Genomic DNA, 19,774 nt, shown 5'->3' on the forward strand with positions numbered 1-19,774 from the left:
CGCTCGCCTGGAGGCCTTCTCAGACCACAGCGGAAAACTTCAGCTCCCGCTCCAAGAGATCATTGACTGGCTCAGCCGAAAGGATGAGGAGTTGTCAGCTCAACTGCCCCTGCAAGGGGATGTGGCCCTGGTACAACAGGAGAAGGAGACGCATGCGGTAGGTTAGACTCCTGGAGGGGTGCCGTGGAGACGCATGCGGTAGGTTAGACTCCTGGAGGGGTGCCGTGGAGACGCATGCGGTAGGTTAGACTCCTGGAGGGGTGCCGTGGAGACGCATGCGGTAGGTTAGACTCCTGGAGGGGTGGCGTGGAGCCCCTCAGCAGGAAACACGCTTTCACGGTACCCTGACAGACAGGCCCTCAGTTTACTCAGATACCTAAAGCGGTAGGTCAGGGTATGCAGTCCTCCTCATCTGGGGCTTGCACTCCACAGCGTGAGCCAAGGCTCGTCATCCAATTTAAAACCCTGCCTTGATTTATAAGGAGACTATGGACAACTGAACTTAATATGATGTTTAAAATGCAAAATATAAAACTATGGATCTCAGTTCCATGAAGATGTATATAGATGTGTGTGTGTGTGTGTGTGTGTGTGTGTGTGTGTGTGTGTGTGTGTGTATACAGAAATGGCACAGGGAGGAAATATACCAAAACGTTAACAGTGTTTAACTCTAGGTGATAAAACTGTAATTCTCTTTCATTTTGTAATTCTCTATAATTTTTCATTTAGTTTTAATTTATATTTTTAATTTATACTTTTCTGAACTTTTAAATATTTCTGTGACATCACCTCTATAATCAGAAAATGACCAATATCTCTTTGTTTTGTTCTCTTTTGTTTTGTTTTTGAGCCAAGTTTTTACTACATGGGTTTGACTGGCCTCAAACTTAGTAAAGAGTTCAGACTGAACTCAAGCTAATTATAAAACCCAGGCTGGTGTCACATTGAGTCTTCCAGAAAGCTAAGATCTACTCTACAATGTTTCTTCTACTTTATGGCATAGCCAGACTCATTGCACACTAAATAGACTTTCTAGCATTAGAGTTATTTTCTGCCTATAGGGAGGACTGATGTTTTTCCCTCCCTGGGTAACCCTGAAATCCCTAGTAATGCCACAGGATCAACTTTCCTTAAGAAGAAAGATTGGAAAAAGCACAGGGACAAATAGCCAAACGAATGGAAACACATGAACTATGAACCAATGGCTGAGGAGCCCCCAACTGGATCAGGCCCTCTGGATAAGTGAGATGGTTGATTAGCTTGAACTGTTTGGGAGGCCCCCAGGCAGTGGGACCAGGACCTGTCCTTAGTGCATGAGCTGGCTGTTTGGAACCTGGGGCTTATGCAGGGACACTTGGCTCAGCCTGGGAGGAGGGGACTGGACCTGCCTGGACTGAATCTACCAGGTTGAGCTGAATCCCCAGGGGAGTCTTTTCCCTGGAGGAGATGGGAATAGGGGGTGGGCTGGGGGGAAGGCGGGAGGGGGGAGGACAGGGGAATCTATTGCTGATATGTAAAATTAAATTGAATTATAAAATAAAAAAATTTTAAAAAGAAGAGAGGTTGTTGATCATGGCGTAAAATTGAAGTCATTGAAAGGCTTTCTTTTCCTTTTGACTGCAAACCTTCACAGGCCTTTATGGAGGAAGTCAAGTCTAAAGGTCCCTATATCTACTCCGTGCTGGAATCCGCTCAGGCTTTCCTGACCCAGCACCCATTTGAGGAATTAGAGGAGCCTCATTCTGAGAGCAAAGGTAGGTGGCCTTCCTGCCTTCCCCCATTTCTTCTTGAGCTATATGTACTAGTAAACAAACACCTTTGTGCCTTTCACGGGCTCCTTTTCTGAGTTGTTACTTAGGAAGGTAGTTTTCTCCTGTGAGCCCAAAGTCAGACTGGGACAAGAGTCACAGTTGTAAGAAAGGAAAGAACCTGAAGTAGGTCTCACCAGCATGGGGCCTAAAGCTGTATGTGGCTCTTCAGAGAATCATGTGTGGCCTTGTAATGAGATGTTAGGAAGGGAGGGAGGGAGGGAGGGAGGGAGGGAGGGAGGGAGGGAGGGAGGGAGGGAGACCTTAAGTGAATTGAAGCAACCCAGGGAATGAGAGGAGTCTGTCCTTTCGGAATGTTGTTTGTCCCCTGAGTGACACCCCAGGCCTGTACCTGCTACCCGTGTGAATCTGCACCTTCGTCTTCACATTCGCATGTGAAGATACTGAAGAATAAATGTAGCATGAATTGAAAACATTAGAAAAGAATCTGATTTATTCCAACAGAGAGGGACATTGGCGATGCTGGTATCAGCCAGCAACTACAAAGCAATCTTAAAACCAAAGAATCTTCAGATTTTCAGATGAAAATTGATTGTGGCTGGTCGATACTGACCCTGGTGACTTCTGGACCTGACTTCATAGCGAGGGCTGTTTTCTATCTTGGTTCCCATAAACTGCCAGTGTGGCATCCATGGAAATCAAGTCCAAGTGGCAGTCTAGCAAACCCTCCGGAAAAGGCTCCTGAGCCCCAACCCACGGAGGGAATAGACTGGAAAGAAGCCTTCCTCAGCGGAGTCCTTTGTCGATTCTGTTCACAGGCTCGGTTGATTTCTGGCCTCTCAGTGGGCCAGTTAGCACATAAGTCACTGCTCAGTGGGCCCCAGATAGGGCAAGCTCCAGAGACAGTAAGGCGAGTCCACGCAGCTTGGGACTAGAGACTCTGAATCCTCCTCTTTCTGCAGGAAGTCTGAGGGACAAAGAGGAAACCTAAAAATGAGAAGTCCAAGGAGAAAAGCTTGGCACATTATACCAGACTCCTGAGCTGGAGCATCCTTTCTTTGGATTTTAGTGAACAGCAGACACTAATGCCTAAATCATTTCCTGGGGTATATGAATAGGACTAGATGATTTACCTCACCATACCTCTTAAAATACTTTAATCCTTACTTACCTTACAATTTTAAAAAATGAGATAACCTTAATGTAAATGTGGGAGGAAACTAAAATGCCCTCATGTGGCTGTAGATTCATGAACCAACACATGATAAAATTCCATGGAACTAAGTGTGTGTGTGTGTGTGTGTGTGTGTGTGTGTGTGTGTGTGTGTGTGTGTGTGTTTGTGTGCACTTGCGCAAAAATGAATACAGGTAAAACCAGAAACTTTGAACAAAATTGACAGAATATATCAATGCCAAAATCCTGGGTGTTATATGATACTGTTAGTTTACAAGACATTACCATTTTGGTAAAGAGTGCAGGAAATATCGACGTTATTTCTTATAACCAAAAGCTAATCTATAATAATCTCAAGATAAATGGTTTAATTTTAAAAAAAATCTCGGAATGTGGGCCAGTGAGACGGCTCAGTTGGTAAAGGTGCTTGCCCCAGAGCCGGACAACCTGGGACCCACTTTGTAGAAAGAGAAAGCCAGCTCCAGCACACTGTCTTCTAACGTCCACACAGACACTGCAGAAAACACACACACACACACACACACACACACACACACACACACACACACACGCACGCATGCACATGCACACACACAAACACACAAAATAAATATGTATATGCATAAATACATAAATATAAATAATAATTTAAATCCCTGAATGTGCAAAAGTAGCTCAGTAATGGAAATATATATATGTAAACAGGAATATTTGTATACAAACAGGCACACATTGGTGTCCCAAACCCCTCATTTATAGGCAAGCATATACGTTTTATAAAAGGATGACTTTGTCTTAGTCTTTCTCTGGGTTACCTCTTCCGGGTTAGCTTGACTTGGCTTCATGACTGTGCTCACAGATACCTCCCCCAGACAACGAATTCAGAATCTTAGCCGCTTTGTGTGGAAGCAGGCAACAGTGGCCAGTGAGCTGTGGGAGAAGCTGACAGCCCGCTGTGTGGATCAGCATCGCCACATTGAGCATACTCTGGAACATCTCTTGGAGATCCAAGGGACAATGGAGGAACTAAGCAGTACTCTGACCCAAGCAGAGGGAGTCCGAGCCACTTGGGAGCCCATTGGGGATCTCTTCATTGATTCCCTCCCAGAGCATATCCAAGCCATCAAGGTATGTAGGTCTCCTTCCCTGACTCCAGTCCCTGCTGAGAGACCTGATGTCCTTTCACAGTGCCAATTTTCCTTCTGCTAAGACATGATTGTTGGTCTGGGCTTCAGCCAAGCCTCTTTTTGGTTATGGGCTAGATTGGGGGCTAGGTTGTCTATTGCCATCTCTGTCCTACTGTTTCCTTTCCCCGCTTTTCTGGAGTGACTAGAAGGAAGGGATTAGAGCACTGGCCACTCATATCTTAGTCTATTGAACAAATGACCTAGTAGCTAGGTGTTGTTGAGACTAATCCTCCACGTGGGAAGGGAAGGTGAATGAGTAATGTGTCCTCTTTCCTACTCTCTGTCTGCTGTGGCACTTGGTTCTGCTTTTCTAGCTCTTCAAAGAAGAATTCTCTCCTGTGAAAGATGGAGTGAAGTTAGTGAATGATCTGGCCCACCAACTTGCCATTTCTGATGTACACTTGTCAATGGAGAATTCAAGGGCTCTGGAACAGATCAACATCCGGTGGAAACAGCTCCAGGTAGAGGAGCATCCTGAAATGAGCCTTGGGGAGGTATCATGGTATGGCCAGGCTTTGGGGGAAAGTGTACGCAGGCCCAATGGAATCATGGGTTTGGAAATGAAATCTACACAGGAAAAGAATAGTAGAGAATTAGGGGTCAGAAAATAAACTTCTCCACCTCTAAGCTGCAGGAAATGGCTGAACTAAAGGAATGAGAGGGACTTGTCTTGATTTAAACACACTGGTTGGACTGGGGAGAATTACCATGGCTCAGAACTAAGGAGGCTGCTCTCTGATCCTTGTCAGTGCGAGAGGAGGATGGAAGTTGGGTGACAATAGATGGGATTGGAACAGGAGAAAGGCTAGCCTATGAGGGAGCTCATAAAGATTCTTGGAGGCAATTGCAGATTCCATACTAAATGGCTAGAAGTAACCCACTGTTCTTTCCATAGGCGTCAGTTGGTGAGAGGCTTAAGCAGCTCCAGGATGCCCACCGGGACTTTGGGCCTGGGTCACAGCACTTCCTCTCCAGTACGTAAGCCAAGCTAGACTGCATGTAGAAGAACCTCAGCCATTTCCCAAGAGAATCTACTGTTGTCCACTGGGGGTCTGGTGGGAGCCCAGTAGATCTTGGCATCCAAGAAGCGATAAGGAAAAAGCTGTGTGGTGTGGTAGTTAAAAGAGCAGTCTCCCCAGTCAGAGGAGCTGTGCAAACTTGAAAAACAAGTGTAATCTTTTTGAAGCTCACTTTTCCATCTGAAAAGGGGAGATTTCCTAGCTCTTTAGGTTTTAAATATTAAATAAGTTTATTTATGCAACAGTTTCACTGTGAACCAGGTACTTTCCTGGACACTGGGGTCATGCTGGTGGGAAAAAAAAAACACATGGACAGAAACCCTTCAATTTGGACAGCTTGCATTCTGGTGGAGTAAACAGATCATAATCAAATAAGTAAACAGGTATAAGAGACATTTGTGGCAAGTGCTATGGATAGGTGAGGGAGCACACGAGGCACAAATTCTAGGCCCTTAAAACAGGAGGTCAGGGAGGTGTGCTGAGGAGCAGCCAGGAGACCTGTGCAGAAAAAGGCAAAGGAAAGAGCAGAGAAGTTAGAGCATGGTCGGCCTTGTAGGTAAAAGAAAGAACTTGAGATTTTATTCCAAATGGAATAGAGGATTTTTGGTAGGGTTTGAGAGTGGGGTGACATGATCTGATTTATGTTTTGGCATGATGTTCAGAATACACTGTTATGGGTCAGAGTGGGAACAGAGAGACCTCTCAACATTTACTGCATGGTAATCCACGTGAAGGGTGATACCGGCCTAGATTGAGGCGGTAGGAGTGGAGATGGCAAAAAGTAGACAAAAATGAAAGTTAGATGTGCCTATAAGGCATGGGCATAGTATCTGGCACATGGGAGGAACTCAATAGACATGGTTAGAATTACTGCCTTATAGTCAGTTCCACAGAGCTACATCTGCAGAGGATTCTTAGATTCAGAGAAGCTGCGGTGAGTGAGCAGGTGAGCCAGCTAGGCTGAGCCTCCTCTGTTAAGACCTCAATGATAGAGACAGAGGGTTGAAAGAGTTCCTTATAAAGGAGAAATGGGCAGTGCCATCCCCTACGCCACAGATCTGAGAAGGTCGGCCTTCTAGGGGAAAGGCTTTGAGCCTCATCAGACGATTGTATTTCATAGCCACAGGAGCAATCCAGTTACCTGCAGCTGAATAGGTTAAAAAGGCAGCCTGCTTAAGGCAAATATTAAGGTTATGAAATATTCCTGTTCATGTTCTAGCCCTGTTTCTGGTTCAATAGGGCATCGGTGACAAGCTCTTCCCTTCTCCTGTCCCAACATCAAGGAACAAAGTGTGTTTCTTGTTAAGTGCCCCTCCCTGGGAGCTGTTAACAGTTGGACGTGAATGCTATTTCCTTTTGTGTTCAACTGCCTTTGAGGAAGGATAGTGCATAAGAAGGGCCAAGACGGTGGTGCACGCCTTTAATCCCAGCACTCGGGAGGCACAAGCAGGTGGATCTCTGTGAGTTCAAGACCAGCCTGTTCAGTCTACAGAGTGAGTTCCAGGTCAGCCAGGGCAACACAGAGAAACCCTGTCTTGAAAAAACAAAAACAACAACAACAACAACAACAACAAGTCAAGCTGGACTGGAGAGGTGGCTGAGCGGTTAAGAGCAGTTGTTGCTCTCACAGAGGACAGAGGTTCAATTAGCAGTCCCCACACGGCAGCATCCAGCCACCTCTAAGTCCAGTTCCAAGAGACCTAATGCCTTGTTCTGACCTCTCCAAGCACCAAGCACACATGTGGTACACATTCATTCACGCGTGCAGGCAAAACACTCACATAAAAGAACACGAATTCATCTAATTAAGCAATTTAAGAATGGCCAGGATGCTTGAGGAAAACTAGTGGCCAGCTTTCTTTCTCTTCTCTTTTACCAGCTTCTGTCCAGGTTCCCTGGGAACGAGCAATTTCTCCCAATAAAGTTCCCTACTACATCAAGTGAGTGATCATCAGGATCAGGAGCCGGTCAGTCACCTGCCTATCCCCTCCATCACCTGCCTTTTGGGTCCCTAACTCTGTCACTTCTGTGCCTTGAGATTGCCCTGCTTAGTCTAATGTTTCCCCCAACTTGTCAGACGTGCTTAAGGTTCTGCCTGGGTGATGGTGAGCTCTGGTGTATTAGGAGCTTCAGAGTTTGTCTTTACATTGTGCAGCTTCTGGCAGCCCACCTTTCACTGACTAATGGATGTGGGCCTGCAAAGGGTGTTGGAAATGTGATGTTGGTGCTATTGATGCTTTTGTTTGTAGTCACCAGGCTCAGACCACATGCTGGGACCACCCCAAGATGACTGAGTTATACCAAACCCTAGGTGAGAATGCGAGGGTCCTGTATGGGGTGGGACCGTGTACAAGTATCTTTATCCTATACCCCATTAATGTAAGAAAGGATGAGCATGTACCATATGCACAAAATGGACTAATACTCTTTAGTCTTAAAACAATACCATTTGGATGATACCGGTAAGCCCAAAGAATGTTACGCTGACTGAAATAAGGCTTGAAAAGAAGATCAAACACTGCATGATCCCACTTATATAAGGAATTTAAGATAGTCAGACTCCTGGAATCAGAGAGTAGAGTGGGGGCTGTCAGAGGCTAGGGGAGGAGGAAGCAAGAAGGTAATGGTCATAGGTCACATTTTCAATTATGCCACAAGAATAGGTCCTGGATGGAGATCTGCTACATGACGTAGTGAATATAGTCAATAGTACTATTTTCATGTGTCAAAGTCTACTAAGAGAATAATCTTATGTTAAGTGCCCTTACCAGCAACACACCACTACTAGGTAGTAATATTGATAAATACGAAGGTGGGAGGAAACGTTGGTAGCAATGGATAGGTTTATGACACAGATTGTGGTGATGGCTTCATGGTGTGGACTTATCCCCAAACTTACCAAGCTATATACATTAAATACGTGCTGCTTCCTGTCACTTCACATATAGCTTCTTGCATGTCCATTGTACTTCAATAAGGTAATTTTTAAAAGAAAAGCTCCTCTGCATCTTCCTCAACAGCATAGTCTCCATTTCACCGTGGACCATTTTAGCATCATTAGGGAGTTAATCATGAAGACATGAATTCTAATCTGATTTGTAAGGCAGTCTCTGATCTGCAATGAGGGAGACTCTTTCATGCCTTATCTTTACCTACTAGGAGAAATAGCATATGTCACAAGTTTAGCCCTGTGGCTACAGTTAGAATGCTCGCTTTCACTGCTGTAGGGGATACCATTGCATATGGCCTTTCTTTATCCAGTCTATTGCTGACGAGGACTTGGGTCCCTAGTTTAGAGTGAATATGTGTAATGCTGCTGAAGAGTTCTTGTAGATGGCTTCTGGTACACATGTGCAGGGGTTTTTCCAGGGCATGCTTTTAGTATGTAGGTCATAACATTATTTTAGCATGTTACAACAATCTTCTTCAAAAGCTGAAATAGACCAGGAACTATTAGTGGGCAACAGATCCTTAGCAAGGGTCAGATTTGACAGTAATTTTATGTTTTTATTTGTATTAAATCTAGTAAAGAATTGCTTTAGGAAATGCATATATACTGGCTCATGATATGAAATACGTTTCTTACTGTGAGTCTTAGTGAAAAAGTGTTTACATATCACTGCTGTGGATTATAGCTGCTTTGATGGCAGGATGAATGCGTTCCACTTTACTGGGTAATACCAAGTTGTTTTCCTGGTGGTCCCATCAGCGCTCACTTCCACTAACAGCCCTCATTCATACATATCCTAGTCGACACTTGTTCTTCTTTACATTTCTCTGATCTAAGCGAGTCTCTTTCTGTTCTTTGCAGCTGATCTGAACAACATTAAGTTCTCAGCTTATCGGACTGCCATGAAGCTCCGCAGAGTCCAGAAGGCCCTGCGCCGTACGTCCTCATGCTCTTCCCCATGGCTTTTACTCCCGTCCTCCTCCCCCTCACCTGTCTGCTTCTTCGCACTTGCACCCCACCCTGGCCAGAGTCATTGATTGTTTTGATGGGAACTCTACAAATACTGGAACACACTGGCTGTGAAAACTGGATCTTTTCATTCACCTCACACCCCCAGCCTTGTTTTCAAAGTAACTCCACAGCTATCTGATTCCTAGTCCTTTTTCCCTAGACAGCTTAGATAATCAAGAAACTGCTTTGCAGCAGGCAGCATCTGCTTCATGGTTTGCCATCCTGGGGTTATTAGAGACAGCAACAGAATTGTTAAAACGAGTGTCTGTAGTTGGCCATCAGCATGCTGCAGATGGGTCGTCTCTTCTGGCCTTGCTCAGGAGTACTTACTGTTCGTTTAAACTTCCTGTCCCAGCTGTCTAGGTAGGCTGACTCCACATCACAGGTAATTAAAATATCTTCCTGGTGTATGTCACATTCACTCAGCCATGCACGACCCTGTGGAAGCAGGACTAAGTTTCCTAGAACAGGATTCATGGACAAAACTGTTTTCAGCTGAAACTGATGTTGGGCTGAGGGCTGAGCTCAGTGACTGAGGGCTGAGCTCAGTGACTGAGGGCTGAGCGCAGTGATACAGGGCTGAGCTCAGTGACTGAGGGCTGAGCTCAGTGACTGAGGGCTGAGCGCAGTGATACAGGGCTGAGCTCAGTGACTGGGGGCTGAGCTCAGTGACTGAGGGCTGAGCGCAGTGATACAGGGCTGAGCTCAGTGACTGAGGGCTGAGCTCAGTGATACAGGGCTGAGCTCAGTGATAGAGGGCTGAGCTCAGTGATAGAGGGCTGAGCTCAGTGATAGAGGGCTGAGCTCAGTGACTGAGGGCTGAGTTCAGTGACTGAGGGCTGAGCTCAGTGACTGAGGGCTGAGCTCAGTGATACAGGGCTGAGCTCAGTGACTGAGAGTTGAGCGCAGTGATTGACGACCTATTATGAACAAGGCCCAGGTAGCAGTCCTCTGTGCCTCTGAAATTAGTTTAAAAGACAAAAGAGGCTTTTGAAAGCAGAGAAACTGAAAATAGGATATGATGCCCTGGGAGTTAGCACAACCTAAGAGGTGTGTCCATTCACATCTTGCCATTTTCTCAAAACTCCTGTAAAGGAACTTATGTATACAGAGACGTGCTACATTAACTTGGGCGACCTCTTGCGACCTTGCTCTTCCATGGGATGGGGATCACGGTAAAGGTGATCCCCATAATGTTTATGGCATTTTCCAATGGTTGGTTTGGAGCTGGTACCAGATTTGATGATACCGTGGCCTTGCCTCACCGGTTCCCTTGGTTCTTCTCTGGGCTGTATTTGCCTTTTCTTCTTTCCTTTCCAGTGGATCTGGTAACTTTGACTACGGCTCTGGAGATCTTCAGTGAGCACGACCTGCAGGCCAGTGAACATGTGATGGATGTGGTGGAGGTCATTCACTGCCTGACTGCCTTGTATGAACGACTGGAAGAGGAAAGAGGCATCCTGGTCAATGTGCCACTGTGTGTAGACATGAGCCTCAACTGGCTCCTCAATGTTTTTGATAGGTAAAAGCTTTCAGTCCTAGAAACCTCCCAAATCAATCCAATGGGGCATCTCCACTGGACATAGTGGGAAGAATTTGCTCCCATGGTGTACTTGGATCAGTTCAGCTTAGGGTATGGTTGGCTGCTGGGTCAAATCAGTGAGGAAAAAAGACTGCCAAGATACTAGCCCTTCACAAACATTCGTGTTGTCTGTCTCACCCTTTAAACACAGTGGTCGCAGTGGAAAGATGCGAGCATTGTCCTTTAAGACTGGCATCGCCTGCCTGTGTGGCACCGAAGTGAAAGAAAAGCTTCAGTGTGAGTATAACTCCAGCATCTTCAGTGATGCCGGCTGGGGGAGGAGGGTTGGAGGGGGAGGAAGGAGGGAGGCCACAAAATAAGCAGAATTTAGATCTTTTGACTCCGCAGAGGAGTGCTTGCGCCACCTGGTGATGTTTTTCAGTCCCCCTGTGCAGCTTCCAGGTCTTAGGCGAGGTTTGAAACTATGGATGGTATGTCCAGAGGGGAGTTGCCAAAGTTGTTGGCCTGGGCTTGAGGAGATCCTAGAAGAGCTGCCCTCTCTTGGAGGGTGGGAAAAGCTGCCTAGTGCACATTCCCACACCCAGGAGGCATCTGCTTTCCCAGTACTGCCACATCTGGGTCTGGTACTGTGCTACTTGGTGCTCTCTCTGTCTCTCTCTGTCTCTGTCTCTGTTTCTCTCTCTGTCTCTGTCTCTCTGTCTCTGTCTCTGTCTCTCTCTCTCTCTCTCATACACACACACCCCTCCCGTCCTCTCCTCTCTCTTCTCTGTCTTTCTCTTCCCTCCCCGCCGTCTTTCTCTCTCTCCCCCGCCTCCCCATCAATATCTATTTGTTAATTTCTTTCTCCTCTGTTCTCCTGAATTCTACCTCTTTGTCACTCTCTCCCCTGTTCTCTCCCTGTCTGTCCATTTCCCCCGACTCTTCCTCTCCCACTGATGACGCCCCATTTGTGTCTGTCTGATTACCCTACCCCAAACTCAGGGATGCTCTTTTTAGAACACTCGGGAGTTGAGATTGGAGATGAATTTCTGGATTCTCCAGTTTCAAAAGTCATTAGTTCAGCAATGTGCTCTTTCTCTGTCCTCCTTTTCTGCTTCTTCTGCCTCATATCATCCTCTGGCCATTCCTAAATTGGGGCTGGCTGTTGTTGATGATGGGCCCCACAGACCTCTTCAGCCAAGTAGCCAATTCCGGCAGCCAGTGTGACCAACGGCATCTTGGTGCCCTGCTTCATGAAGCCATTCAAGTGCCCCGTCAGCTGGGGGAAGTGGCAGCATTTGGGGGCAGCAATGTGGAGCCCAGTGTCCGCAGTTGCTTTCGTTTTGTGAGTATGGAACTGTAGACTCATGGAAGGACGGAAGGGAGATGGGAGGGGTGGTGAGTGGAAGGGAGGGAACCCAGCATCTCAGCTTTTGGTGCAAAGTACTCCAAGGTAAAGGGGATTTTTTTGAGATGGGACAACAGAACTAATGGTCCTCTGGTGTCTGGAGCTGGAGTCCTGCAGGGAAGGGTGTCCACTAAGATAAGGCAGAAGGTGAACACCTCTGGAGGGGGGCTGGTTTCCCTGCTTCACTAAGAGCTGGCTGACACTCAAGCAGCAAGTTACTTGGGCCGGGTCATAGCCATTGGATTTCTTATTTCTCTAGAGCACTGGCAAGCCAGTCATTGAAGCATCCCAGTTCCTAGAGTGGGTCAACTTGGAGCCCCAGTCTATGGTGTGGCTGGCCGTTTTGCATCGGGTCACCATTGCTGAGCAAGTGAAGCATCAGACCAAGTGCTCTATCTGCAGGCAGTGCCCCATCAAGGGGTTCAGGTATGGGACCGAATGCCTGCTGGGTGAGAAAAATGTCATGGGAGGCAACAATGGGTACAAAACGGCATTGTTTAATAGTTATGTTTATAATTTATTTATGGTGTGTTATTGGTGTATTGTTGTAACCTTTTTATTGAAAAATGTTTAACTTCTGAAAAATTAGAAAGGAAATAATTTTTTCCAGTTGTAATACAAAGTACTACAGATTTTTAGAAATATATAGTAAACACTATTAAAAAAAACCCCAAAAACTATGTACCAAATGTTGAGTCAGCAAATATTTCACCATCAGCTTCCCAGAAAGAAAGGAAAAAGAGGAAGCCTGATTTATACCATTTATGATATAAATACTCCCATCATAAATGAACAATAGGTTACACATAAAAGATCTCAGTGCAGAATTGAAAAGATATACATACTCACATGTTTATAGCATTTCCACCATGCAGATGAAGCTCACATATCTCTAATCTAAAAATCTGAGGGGCTGGAGAGATGGCTCAAAAGTTAAGAGCACTGACTACTCTTCCAGAGGTCCCGAGTTCAATTCCCAGCAACCACATGGTGGCTCCCAACCATCTATAATGGGATCCAATGTCCTCTTCTGGTGTGCAGACATACATGCAACAAAGCGCCCATACACATAAAATACATAGTAAATAAATCTTTAAAATCTGAGGTATTTTGTCAATGCCCCATAAGGGGTTTCTGGATTAGCAGACTCTGCCAACAAAGCCTGAGCAAACATGGCATCCAGTACCACAGAAGTAAATGGCCTAGTAGGTATGAACAACCTTCAGCTCTGCAGCTGAGGATGGCCTCGAGTGCAGCCCAACACAAAATCATAGACTTACAAACGTCATGAGGTTTTCTGTAAGTTAATTGCACATTCCTCTCAGCTATGAACTTCATAGATGGCAATATGTTACAGTGTCGACTGACTGCAGCACACTGTAGGGCATGCCAGAGTCAAGCTTACGGGATAAAACAGTACTGAAATTCATTTGAAGCCTCCCTGATTATAATCCACTCCTTCCTCCACAAAGCTAACTGCTCTCAGAAAATACCTAAAGTTTGTCAGTACGCTGCTGAAGACAGAACCCGAGGTCTTGGACATGCTAGGCAAGCACTGAATGCCAGCCTCAATCCATTCAAGCTTTTAGCTTTTTAGAGTGCTAACATATAACTGTCCCTACATACACTCTGCTTTTTTATAACTTGTGCAAACTAGACACGGAAGTGAAAGATGACTGCCCAAGAAAACCGGGCTGTTTAGCTGTAAACCCAGGGGTAGATATTGGCTTATTGAAGGCTAGCCATTTCACTCTTTGATGCTACTGGGACTAGGGAAGGTTAGCCTGCCTTTAGAAGGAGGTGGGAAGGACTGTAGTAGATTCTGTCAAAATATAAATAGAGTTATTATGAAAGACCTTTTAAAACAAACTTCAGCTAACTTAACCACAGCTAGTGAATAAACTGTCTTCCTATTGGAGGTCTAACTTCTTCAGAGTAGGAAAGGGACCTTTGGGGCCATCCTTGTTTAGAAAGCTACCACAGCGAGATGTTTACTCCAACTGGCCCCCTTTAAACTGTGGCTGAAGTCATGCCCTTTCCTACACTTACTGGGATCTGAGACTTGTGGTTTCATGGGGATTTGCGGTCTGTAGAATAAAGCTATTCACATGTTGAGGATTTCACATTGCTAGGTATAGTAGGTTGAGCCCCACTCCCTTCTGTGTGGGTATTTGGACTGGGGAAATGGTGAAGTCAGTGTGTAGCCGGAAGTTTCTCTGATCCCACCTGGCCCTGAGGTCCCACAGCCGCTCATAAAATAATCACTCAGAGGCTTAATATTAATTACAAACTGTATGGCCTAATGGCGCAGGCCTCTTGCTAGCTAGCTCTTTCATCTAAATTAACCCATTCCTATTAATCTATATGTTGTCACATGGCCATGGCATTACTGGTTGCTGGCATCTTGTTGCTCCTTCAGCAGCGGCCTGCGTCTCTCCTGACTCCACCCTTCTTCATCTCATCTTCAGTTTGAATGTGCTGCCTAACCTTATCCTGCCCTGCCATAGGCCAGTGCAGCTTTATTTATTATCAAATGGGACCCACACACATTCACAGCATACAGAAAGACATCCCACGGCAACTGTGATACACTGGATTGTCTTTGTGACCCCAAGTGTCTTGTGACACTTTTTGTCTTCTCTCCCCAAGGTACCGGAGTCTGAAACAGTTTAACGTGGATATCTGCCAGACCTGCTTCTTGACAGGCAGGGCCAGCAAAGGCAACAAGCTCCACTATCCCATCATGGAGTATTACACACCGGTATGGAGCCTCTGCACCAGGTGGGAGGGTTGGCATCTATCTCTCAGACACTAGGCTTTGGTCTTCCGCATAGCATTGGCACGTGGCAGCTCTCCTGGTGGAACATTCTCTGAGTAGTAGGGATTCACTGGTTTGGAGGTTTCAGGCCCCTCCAGTCTTCCGTCACAGCTTCTCTGTCACTGGGACTGCAGTTGACTGAGGGTACTCTTAGTCTTTTAATGAGCATTAGCTGTTTTGCTGCAGAAAGATGTCCCAACGGAAAAAAAGAGCAAGGTGGTTCCAGGTACCCCCTCCTCTTCTCACGTGAGTTTTCCTGGCTAGCTTCTCCTATGGCTCCTATACTGTCATTGGGTCTTTTCTTGCTACTTTGTTGTTTGTTTGTTTTTTCTACCCCTTCTTGACAGTACCAAAGTCTGTGCTCAAATTACTCAGTCCATTAAAAGGAAAAAGATTTTTTAGTCTCTACTCACAAATTGTACTTGGTTTCCATGGGCAGCCTTCCCTTCGCAGCTGCCTGAGCCCATCTTGGTCAACTTCGGTGAACTCAGCCACAGGGTTGCTACCCGTGTAGCCTCCTGAGCTCGTTCCCTCGATGTCTTTTAAGATTTATTCATTTTTAATTTTATGCATCTGGATGCTTTGCCTGCATGTATGTCTGTGGACCACTTGCGTGACTGGTGCCCGAAGAGGCCAGAAGAGGGTGTCAGGTCCCTTGGAACCGGAGTGACAAACAGTGTGGGTTGCCCTGTGGGTGCTGGGAATCGAACCCCAGTCCTTTGGAATAGCAGTGCTCTTAGATTCTTTCAGAACCTCAAGTACACTCCAACTGACTTCCTCTCCCACCCTGCCTCTCCATTTCAACCTGTTTCTCTATAATCCACTTTTCTAAGGTGTTATCTTCAAATTGTTTTAGCACAGGAATATGTGGGCCCATGGGAGTAGGGGCCATGCCCTTCAATTCACCTTTCTTATCATTTACATAAAACATTATAAAGGGCAAGCAGAGAAAACTAGCTAGAAGAGGTAAGCGGATAATCCTCGGCCTCCTGTTCATCTTCTCAATTCCTAGAATTTGTAGAAAAGGGGCAGCAAGATGGGATAGCAGGTAAAGGCACTTTCTGCCAAGCCTGATGACTGGAATTTGATTCCTTGAACATACATGGTAGAAGAAGAGAACCAACTCCTGCAAGTTGTCCTCTGACTGCTTGCATATCACAGTGTGTGCATGCAAACACACACACAGAGTAAATAAAATTTCAAATTTTAGTCATTAAAAAGATTTTTATATAATAATTTTATTTTTTGAGAACTTCATAAATGAGCACTACATCTACATATTGTTCCCTCTCCAACTTTTCCTGTGTCCCCTCCCAAATGCATGATCTCCTCTTTAATTGTTTAATTGTTGTTGCATATATATGTATATATACACGTGTGCATACACACGTGTATATATACATATATATGCACACATGTATATACAACCTACTGAGTCCATTTAGCTTTGCTATATGTCCATGTGTCCAGGGCTGACCACTTGGGATTGGACAACCTCTGGGAGCTTGTCCCTGGAGAAGAATGGTTCTTTCTCTCTCAGCAGGCATTGACCCCTTGTAGCTCTTCATCGAGGGTGGGACCATGTGGAATTTCCATCTGTGTTGGCATGTCAGCTGGTATTGTCACTATGGATACTATTTTAGAGATCCACAACTAATCAAAATGTAGATATTAAGTAACTGTGGGCGGCCCGACTCCAACTGACTGATCTTCAACACGAACCCTGCACGTAAGATTAGGGACAATCGCCGGGCGGTGGTGGCGCACGCCTTTAATCCCAGCACTTGGGAGGCAGAGCCAGGCGGATCTCTGTGAGTTCGAGGCCAGCCTGGGCTACCAAGTGAGTTCCAGGAAAGGCACAAAGCTACACAGAGAAACCCTGTCTCGAAAAACCAAAAAAAAAAAAAAAAAGATTAGGGACAATCACAGAAAGGGGCATGGAAAGATTGTAAGAGCTGGAAGCCCCATGACACTTGCTATGAGACAGTGTCTTCTGTGTTTGGCAGCAAAGAACCCATGAACTTTCAACAGTATGGTTACCTGAACAAGCCCAGCATAATAGCAAAAAAAAAACAAAAAAAAAAAAACCGTTATCATAAAATGTAGCAATTGCATGCTTACTGCAAAAGATTCAAACTCTGCAGCTAGAGATATTTAAAGTTTCACATGAAAATCTTCCTTCCTCCTCACTCTGGCCCTCACCCCTCCAGTCTCCCTTCCCAGAGTTCAGAGTTAAGGGTATATTCTTTGAGACATTTGGACGGGGGCGTGGGGGGGGGAGCGGTATGGTGGGCACAAACAACATTGGGATGCCAGTCACATTCTGTGGTCTAGTGGAAGACTCACAACACCTCATAGTGTCTGGAAGCCACTAGGGTGGGTCCCCCTGTCCTGTCTTCCTGCAGACCACATCCAGTGAAAACATGAGGGACTTTGCCACAACCTTAAAGAATAAATTCCGCTCAAAGCAGTATTTCAGCAAACACCCTCAGCGAGGTTACCTGCCTGTGCAATCAGTGCTGGAGACTGACTGCAGTGAGACGTGAGTACTGATGGCTGAGCAGAGCCTGTGCATGACCTCCTCCAGCTCACTTCCGTGCTGGGAAGGGGCTGAGTCCCAGATGAGCTGGAGAATGTTCCCGAGGGAAAACCCCTAGCCGCGAGGCACATCAGCTTGAGTCTGACTTAGACTCTGGCCCGAGAAATAGAGTAGGAGCCACTTCTTGTATGTTATTGCCATCTTGGCAGTGTAGGGGTGGGAGTGGTGAGGAGACAGCATTTCAGTCGCCTTTGGTCCTCTGAATCTTTGCTGCTTTTTTCCAGACCGGCTTCTTCCCCGATGTTGCCACATGCTGACACACACTCTCGAATTGAGCATTTTGCCAGCAGGTACCACTGCATTTCAGTGGAGGATGGGGTGGGGACTGTAGGAAGTTCAAGGACAGGGAGAATTAGAATGAACCAGGGGAGATACAGAGTGGAATGTGCCACGGCCATCAAGGGCCAACCTTTAGTGGTGGTAGGTGGGGGGCAGCTCCGTAAGCCAGGTATCGTGTTGTGCCATTAGCATGCTGGAGGTGGAGGCAGGCCCCGCACCCTGCTTTCTCTCCTACCGTGGCTCTCTCTTTCTAGGCTTGCTGAGATGGAAAGTCAAAATTGTTCCTTTTTCAATGGCAGCTTGTCCCCGGATGACAGCATGTGAGTTTCCACAGCTGCTGATTTTCCAGAAATAGCTGTCCTTGGGATCCTTCTGCCACTGTTTGGGAATGGGAGGCTGGTGGCTAGGGTCCTTGATTCTCCGAGGAAGGAGGGCTGCTTCCTGACTACACTGTTTAGTAAGAGAAGCAATTCTCCATCTGTCAACTGAACCATCTACTCAGGCCCCTTCTATCATAAGATCCCGTCCTTCCACGCTCAAATTAGAGGGGAAAAAAGCCCCTGTCTAAAGTTACAAAACAGAGCTGTTGTTTGTGCTCAAGATACAAAACCCCGTTGTATGCCATGGCCACCCTAGGAGAAAGCAGAGACTCGACTGAAGTGTGCCCTAAGGGAGCAGTGTGCTAGAGCACTGAGAGATGCCCTTGCATCTCTAAGGGAGGCCTCTTGCCTGTGAGGAAGGCCCAGGGACAGCTGACTACGTGGAACAGTCTGGTCCTGACTAGGACTCTGATCCTTCTGGGACATGAGAAGGAAGGAAAGGGGACAGGGAAAGGGAAACGGCCCAGACAGAAAAGTGATTTTCTCATTATACTCAAGAAGACCTCAGACACCTCAGCATCCTGGAAATCTCTCCCAGTCCTCTCTCAGATACTGCCTCTTTCAACTTCCCAAAGCCTGAACTCGAGGCCTGGCTTTCTTTATGTGACTTCAAAGTGGATCTGCCAGCACGCATTTCCCGGGGGCTGAGCTGGGATCTGAGGCCTGGATCCCTGACTTGTGTCTGTGCTCAGCACCTGACCACCTCCTTTCCTCTCCCCACACCCATGCAGAGATGAGGACCAGTACCTGTTGCGGCACTCCAGCCCCATCACAGACAGGGAGCCAGCCTTTGGACAGCAGGCTCCATGCAGCATGGGCACAGAAAGCAAGGGGGAGCTAGAGAAGATCTTGGCCCATCTAGAAGATGAGAACCGGTAGGTGTGGCCATGGCATAAATTTGTGTGGTGCCAGAGGCTGGTGGCTTGAGTTTCAATAGTGATACTTCATGTGTTATACAACCTGGATCAAGTCACTTACATCCTATGATCTTCCATGTTCTCAGCCGTATAGTAGGGATAATAACGATACCAATTTCCCAGGGTTACTTTGAAGACCAGATGTAATATAATCCCGACTTTTCCAAGTACCCACTAGGTACAGGTAGAGAGAATGCTGGAAGAATGCAGAAGAGAATCTAACCTGTGCTTGCTCTCGAAGAACTTTCTGTACTAAAACTAGAAAGAACTAGTTGATACTGAGTGAAAGTATCCCAGAGGGTTTTGACATTCCATACAGCATTTCAAACCAGCAGACACAAAGTACCAGGGATGGCATTAATCTCCACAAAAGAAGAAGTGGCTTCATGGGCCTGAGGAAAGTTGAAGGCTCTTGGAGGGAGGGAAGAAACATCTGCAGAGCCTCTTGGAGCAATACTTTACGAGCCTTAGTGTACACAGGAGTCAATTGCAAAGCTTGGGGAGATGCAAGTCCTAACTCCTCTGTGTGTGTGTGTGTGGGGGGGTGTGCCTGGGTTTCTGTTTCTAACTAGCTGACAGGGATGTTAGTGTTCACTGGTCCACATGCCTCCCTTGGAATGGCAAGCCTTAGAACAGTGTGCCTTGAGTGGTGGAGTGCAGGTGAGGACTAGTTTGCAAAGTGTGTGTCACCAGCCCAGGAAAGATAAACACACAAAGGGTTTAGAGTAAGGGTTTAGAGAC

General features: G+C 46.3%; 1 protein-coding gene across 8 annotated transcripts in view; it reads left to right on the forward strand.

Annotated features, from left to right (window-relative positions):
• Drp2 (dystrophin related protein 2) overlaps positions 1 to 19,774 on the forward strand; it is a 52,085-nt gene that overhangs the window by 24,239 nt on the left and 8,072 nt on the right. For 6 of the 8 annotated variants that reach the window (XM_052735616.1, XM_052735577.1, XM_052735605.1 and 3 more), the window contains 17 exons: positions 1 to 157; positions 1,634 to 1,754; positions 3,803 to 4,071; positions 4,445 to 4,591; positions 5,026 to 5,104; positions 7,029 to 7,089; positions 7,399 to 7,460; positions 8,961 to 9,035; positions 10,431 to 10,632; positions 10,844 to 10,929; positions 11,820 to 11,977; positions 12,300 to 12,466; positions 14,690 to 14,801; positions 17,264 to 17,400; positions 17,682 to 17,747; positions 17,991 to 18,056; positions 18,848 to 18,991. In XM_052735616.1, the coding sequence (XP_052591576.1) occupies positions 1 to 157; positions 1,634 to 1,754; positions 3,803 to 4,071; positions 4,445 to 4,591; positions 5,026 to 5,104; positions 7,029 to 7,089; positions 7,399 to 7,460; positions 8,961 to 9,035; positions 10,431 to 10,632; positions 10,844 to 10,929; positions 11,820 to 11,977; positions 12,300 to 12,466; positions 14,690 to 14,801; positions 17,264 to 17,400; positions 17,682 to 17,747; positions 17,991 to 18,056; positions 18,848 to 18,991 (2,109 nt within the window). Of the gene's footprint in view, positions 158 to 273; positions 281 to 1,633; positions 1,755 to 3,802; positions 4,072 to 4,444; positions 4,592 to 5,025; positions 5,105 to 7,028; positions 7,090 to 7,398; positions 7,461 to 8,960; positions 9,036 to 10,430; positions 10,633 to 10,843; positions 10,930 to 11,819; positions 11,978 to 12,299; positions 12,467 to 14,689; positions 14,802 to 17,263; positions 17,405 to 17,681; positions 17,748 to 17,990; positions 18,057 to 18,847; positions 18,992 to 19,774 lie in introns of those variants that run through there. The other 2 variants (XM_052735633.1, XM_052735634.1) reach the window with 2 other exon arrangements.

Source organism: Peromyscus californicus, unplaced genomic scaffold, assembly GCF_007827085.1.
Source record: "Peromyscus californicus insignis strain IS unplaced genomic scaffold, ASM782708v3 Scaffold_10__1_contigs__length_136768540, whole genome shotgun sequence".
In the NCBI taxonomy this organism is placed as follows: Eukaryota; Metazoa; Chordata; class Mammalia; order Rodentia; family Cricetidae; genus Peromyscus; species Peromyscus californicus.